The sequence below is a fragment of the Piliocolobus tephrosceles genome, chromosome 8, assembly GCF_002776525.5.
Source record: "Piliocolobus tephrosceles isolate RC106 chromosome 8, ASM277652v3, whole genome shotgun sequence".
Lineage (NCBI taxonomy): Eukaryota > Metazoa > Chordata > Mammalia > Primates > Cercopithecidae > Piliocolobus > Piliocolobus tephrosceles.
Window position 1 is genome coordinate 27,541,525 of NC_045441.1, and position 6,706 is coordinate 27,548,230.

At 40.9% G+C, this 6,706-nt stretch overlaps 1 protein-coding gene across 1 annotated transcript in view; it reads right to left on the bottom strand.

Annotated features, from left to right (window-relative positions):
- Positions 1-6,262, bottom strand: part of VPS41 (VPS41 subunit of HOPS complex) — a 192,334-nt gene extending 186,072 nt beyond the window's left edge. The window contains exon 1 of the mRNA XM_023226348.1: positions 6,188-6,262. Coding sequence (XP_023082116.1) covers positions 6,188-6,208 — 21 coding nt within the window. The 5' untranslated portion in view covers positions 6,209-6,262. The remainder of the gene's footprint in view (positions 1-6,187) is intronic.
- Between the last annotated feature and the right edge of the window lie 444 nt (positions 6,263-6,706).

Genomic DNA, 6,706 nt, shown 5'->3' on the forward strand with positions numbered 1-6,706 from the left:
AGAACAATATTCTTCCTCCTCCATATATTGCCTTTCCCTTATGAGCAATATCTAGCATATTTTCTCCAGATTCACATCTGAATTATTAGCTTATGAACTGTAGGACAGTTACAGAAAGGGAACTGCAGGAAAGTAGCATCAAACAAGGATGCAGCAATTCCAATAATTACTTAAGCTCCTACAAGACTTCTCTAATACAGGCTTTTAACCAACCCCCACCCCTAATCCTCCCATCAGCACAGAACCCTATGACAGTGGCCTGGGAGAAGGCTTGGCCCAGCTGGCCTCAGAGGTCAGGAGTGGTGAAAAGGAAGACTGTCAGCCCAGGAGAGAGAGGATCCAGGACTTGCCTGGGTTGTGAAGTCCTCAGAATTGTAAGTGCCCACGTACTGTTGGGAAAGAAAAACAGAATTTGGGGGAGAAATGGTAGGCTGGGGCCTGAGGAAGGCCACTCCAAACTTTGCAGGAGGGCTCACCTGGCTCTGTGTAGCAGGAAAAAAACGAGCAGAGACCAGGCTCCAAGAAATCATCTATCTCTACCTATGCCTGGAGGTACATGTGAACACTCACTGAGGTACTGCCACCTTCTCTCTCTTTCCAACAAACTGTGTGCCCTAGCTGAGCATAATAAGAAAGTAAGTTCTGATATAGGCACTGTCTGATACATGCACAGGAAGGAGGAAATATTTTGTGTGGTATGTATGTGATATCTCTGTTGTCACAGAGCTTCAATTTCAAAAACCTCAAAGGAGTTGTGGCCAGTTTTAGATACTCAGAGACTACACTGGCTGAGTAGGAAAGATGAGGACTCAGGTTACCAAGCCCATTCGACCCACCGGGCTCAGCTACTGCACTCATGTTATTCTGCAAATGAAGAAAAACTTTGATGTCTGCCCCAGCGTGGAAAAAAGGACAAACGTGGCGACCCGATGACCCAGTCCCAAATCTGGCTTTGCATCAGAATCATCAAAACTCAGTTTGGGGAGTTAGCTAATACCCACTAACACACTCCATCTTCACACATTCTGATTCAGTAGGTTTAAAATAAGAGCCTGGAATCACAAGCGGTTTTTAACAACAACAACAAAAAAAAAAAAAAACCATAAGGAGGCCCAGGCATCAAGAAGAAACAGAGGCAACAGGGGACTGCACAGCCATGAATGGGAAGTAGCATGAGACACAGAAGCCCCTGATCTGATGAGTGTCCTCTCTCCGAGGTGTTAATGTGGGTGTGGGGGAGGCTACTAATAATCAACTAGTGAACTGGCCACTAGCCGACCAACTCAGGTGAAAATAAGTGGAAAAACTAACAAAGCAATCCACAAGTCCAGCAAAACTAATTTGTGACTACATTTAGTTACATGATGGGAGAGTGTGCCCTCTAAAAATCTGTCTATACTTTTAAAACTTCTTGTTTGGGTTTTGTTTTTCCTTTAGTTAGTAGTAACGCTGCCTTTAAAATATCTTAGCCAAACTGTTCGAAAAAGAATTGGGCATACGTAAGCCAAGTCCAGCTTTCGATGATTAACCTCTGTCTTATTTATACGACCATTTCAACCTAGCCACTTTTACATACTTTATGCTCACAAAAGTTTTGACATACTTCATACTCACAAAAGTTTTAGAGAGGAAAATTCCCAGTTTACAGCCAAGAAAATTGAGGCACGCAAATTTGTATTGATTTGATTTTTATTGTAACATAATCACACGGGGATATACATGACAAATGTGACATCTAATAATAATCTAATAATAATCCATAAGTAATCTACAATAAGGACAGAATTCCCCTAATTTCTAAAATGCAGAAGGAGAATTCAAAGTAGAAACTCTTAGTTAAGAAATAGATATGGTCTAATTGTGGAAATACTTTAATGGACCAGGGTCCAGGCTGGTTGAGTAGGAAAGATCAAAGGGTACCTGGGGAGCAGGCAAGAGTAAAGAAAGTATAGAATGTAATCCACATTACAGGAGAGATGTAATCCACATTACAGGAGAGATGTAATCCACATTACATCTGAATTAACAACTTACAAAAGGTTCAAGTAACATAAAATAATTTCATGCAAATCCTACTAATTTACAATTTGACAATGTGAAATGCTATTTTCCCCTTAATAAATTCATTTAAACACTTAAACACTTAGTACCTAGAAAGCACTAGCCCTGTGGAAGATACAGACATGAGTAAGTTCTTGTTCTTATTCTTGAGGACTCAGCAATCTCTAGGAGAGATAAGACAAATACACAAACAACCAGACTTCAAGCAGAATGTTATTCATAAGAAAGATATGGACAAATACTGTTGGGCATCTGTGATTATGAAGGTCAACTATAAATCGTTTTGGAGCTAAGTAAAACTGCTGGTTAGAAGATTTCCAGGCAGAATGCAGGGTATTCGTTTTGCTGTAAACTATAAAATATATATGTAGTTACTTTTGACAACTACCTTTACCATATTAGGCAAAAGCAAGGATTTCCCAAAGACTTATTAAAAAAATTTTCATTCATATCTAAAAAGTGTTTTTAGTTTTAGATCCTCTGAGCTGTTTTATATCACAATAACTCGGTGCAGATGTCACTATTTTGGTTCTTCCGAAAATGAACGGGGAGGGGAGCAATCATCAAAGAAACAACAATACTCAGGAAAGATAACGTGGAGACGTTTAGTTTTGTGTTGCTAATTCTGGAGATTACTGGCATTCATGATACATGATACCAAGAAAAAAAATTATGTCAAGTTTTCTAAAAAGTTCAATAGAACAGTTTATTTCCTCCTTTTTTTTTTTTTTTCTTTTTGAGATGGAGTCTCCCTCTTGTCACCCAGGCTGAACGAAGTGCAATGGCACAATCTCGGCTCACTGCAACCTCTGCCTCCTGGGTTCAAGTGATTCTCCTGCCTCAGCCCACCGAGTAGCTGGGATTACAGGCACCCACCACCATGCCTGGCTAATTTTTTTGTATTTTTAGTAGCGACAGGGTTTCACCATGTTGGCCAGTCTGGTCTCGAACTCCTGACCTCAGGTGATCCATTCACCTTGGCTTCCCAAAGTGCTGGGATTACAGGCATGAGCCACCGCACCACACCCAGCCCAGCCCAATTTTCTCCATTTTTATATGCTTTTAGCTTTTAAAAAAATGATATAATAAAGCCCTACTGCCGCCATCAGATTTCAATGGCTTCCTACTGTGAAATGCAAAAAAAAAAAAAAAAAACAACAGAGAAAAGCTTAACTATTTTTAATCTATAAAAGATAAGATTAGGTACAACTACTTACTAGCTTTCTTTAAAAAAAAAAAAAAAGAACAATCTGTGAATGTTTGTTTCTTTTGGCCATTTACAATAGACTGCTGGGGGGGATTTTTTGTTTTGTTTTTTTTTTTGGTTTTGGTTTTTTTTTTTTTTTTTTTTGAAACAGGGTCTTGCTGTTGCCCAGGCTGGAGTGCAGTGACACGATCATGGCTCACTGCTACCTCGACCTCCTTGACTCATACAATCCTCCCACCTCAGCTTCCCAAGTAGCTGGGACTACAGGCACACACCACCATGCCTCACTACTTTTTGTAATTTTTGTAGAGACAGGATTTTGCTATGTTGCCCAGGCTTGTCTCAAACTCCTGGGCTCGAACAATCGCCCCACTTCGGCCTCCCAGAGTGCTGGGATTACAGGGATGGGCCATTGTGCCTGGCCCACCACTGGTCTTTTTAAGAAAGATACTCACACCGTTGGAGAGGAGAATGCCCACTCCAACTATATATTGGCTGTTAAAGCATCAAAGGTGGAATGATGGCTTGAGGGAAAACCATTAAAATGAAAAGGGCTAATTTTACTTTATAAACTAAAAATAACAATTTAGACTGAGGTTCCTACATATATTTTAAAAAGGCAGGGTATTCTAGTGAAAAGTCATGAGCTTTGGAGACAGAGGACTGGAGATTTATATTATAGATATAAGCCTGAGCACGTTACTCAAGTTGCCTGAATTTCAATTTGCTTATCAGTAAAAGTCAATCATTTAGCACATATTTATTAAGTACCAAGCAATATTCTAGGTGTTGGACATACAACAGTGAATAAATCCTTGTCATGATGTTCCAAGCTCTGTGGTGAGAGGTACACAGCAATATACAGGGGAAAAAAATAACAAATTTTAAAATACAATATGTCAAACGGTGATGCACATTATAGAGAAAAATAATGCAGGAAGGTTTCAAAGCACAGTCAGGGAAGGTCGCAATGAAAAAGAACACTTGGACAAAGACATGAAGGAAATGAGGAATTAAGCCTGTAAACGTCAGCGTTCCTCAAAAAGGAACAGCATGAGCACAGGCCCTGAGGTAGGAACCTGCCTGGCTTTTTGAAGACTAAGAAAGCCAGTATAGCTGATGCAGAATCACAGAAGGGTAGTTGGGAAAACGAGGTCAAGAAAAGGTGGCTAGAGGCAGCTGGGTCAAGGCCCTGTGGGGCAACCAGGCTACTGTAATGGCTGTGGCTTTTCCTCTAAATAAGATTAGAAGCCACTAGAAAATCTGGAACATCAGAGGTGTTTCACCTATGTATAAGAATAAACATTTACCTCACAGAATTCTTTTAGGAAGACCAAATGCAATATGGAAGGGTTTTAAAACTAGAAAATAATGTACAAATGTGAAACATTATTATATCCCTAGCTTTGTATGCGTCATTTTTACATCCGACAACTTTGTCAAATTCTTCTTCGGCACTGAACAGTGGTAAATATTTCACAGGTTTTTTTCAAGGGAAGAAAAAACACTGGTTTTTCTAAGGCAGCTCTCTCCATTTCTATTACACTATATCTAAGAACATATGAAACTCAGTTTTTTGCTTTTAAATCAAACCATGAAACAAACATTTCAACATGAAATAAAGATGCACAATGTGAAAAACAATCTCGTCCTTATTTAAACGAGCAATGGCAGTCATGAAATGATACGTTCTTATTGAGTGTTTTCCTTTTAACTGCTAGAATGGAAATGGGAGGTTCTAGTGTTAGATAAGAGATTTTGTTATCTTGTTATCACAAGGACCAGCCAAACCAAATTTCAGCCTAGTCAAAAGTTTCAATTATTGGCATATGTAAAACATATACAGAGCAAATTTTCACTATGAACTAAAAACAAATGAAGTATGTTGAAAACAGTAAAAATTATTGAACTAGGTAAATGTCTTACGACACTAAACAGCCCATCAAGTCACTGTTTAGAGACAATCACTGCTAACAGCCCTGTTAACTTGTGAGGAAAAACAGTATCCAACTGAAATAACATTGAAAAGGAAACTTAGGTTATCTCCCCCAAGTTCTAGCCTTCCTTTTGGTCTGCTTCTCTTTTTTGTCTTTTTTATTTTACTTCGTCATTTCATAAAACGTGGGATTACCACTACCGCTATATGAAAATAATTCGTATTCCCATCACTAATTTCTACGCTAAACTCCAGTGCCACATTGCCAGTTGTTGACTGAATACTGCCAGCAACAAATAATTCCATTTAATTTTTACTGAGCCCAATAGTTCTAAGCACTCTAACTTTGTGTATAAACGCTCTCCATCTTAAACCACACTCTGAGGACGGTCCTATTATTATCCCCTTCTTACCCTAGAAAGTTAAATCAGTAGCTCAAAGTAACACATTGAGTAAGAAAAGGAACTAGCACTTGGACCCCAGGCATTTTTGCTCCAGAACCGATGCACTTAATCCCTGCTGCACCGCAACAGTGCTCCAGTTCTGTACCTAAATCCGATACAAAACAAAACTCATCGTCTACTCTCTCCTAGTTCTTACTGTCCTACTTCAAGTGGAAAGCAACGTAAATTTGAATCACCTGGCCTCTCTTCCGCCTCCCACCGGCAGTCAGTCCCTGGGGTAGCCTGGCCTGCCTTCATGCCAAAATTTCACAGGGCAAAGGGCACAGGGATGGGGCCCGAGGAATGGCCGCCTCCCGAAGGCGGGGGTGTGTCAGTGCGCTTTCCCCAGGTGCCCTCCCGGGGCTGGCATCCTCTCTGCTCTCCGAAAACAACTTTCGCCGTCCCATCCCGCCCTGCCGCGGGCCTGCGTTGCCCTCTTCCAGCAGCTCCGCACCTCCACCCACTCCACTCCACCCTCCCCAAACAGCCCACCCTAGTCTCCATATCCCTGTGCCCTCAACTACCAACTGCACCCTTTACCTGCTCCTCCGCTTCCGCCATGGCGCGACCGGAGAATCACATGACAGACCCGGAAATGAGAGGAAACCAGACCCTGGGCCCGGGGCCTTCTGGGAAATGTAGTTTTAGCTTCATCTGAGCCTGGAAATCTCTTACAGGGGACGGACCTCTTGGGGCTCATTTCTGCTGCCAAGTCTCCAAACTCAATGGAGTTCTGCTTTGAAGAATCTGAACATAACCATTGCTAATACTATAGCTTATTTTATTGTTGTTCTTGTTTCTGTAGTTATTCTAGTGTCTATTAAGGACTTACTATGTCACGCCCTGGGTTTATAGCTTTGCATAAATTATCTCATTTAATCCTCGCAGCAATTCCTACTATTATCACCATTTACAGGGGGGAATACCGTAGCTCAGAGGTCACTCAGCTATTAAGAAGCAGAACTAGTAACAGAATTCAGCCTTGTCTGATGCCAAAGTCTCTGTGATTGCCAAACGCTGCTTACTCTAAAAGTGTTCTTGTCCTTTTTTCTCTCTCTC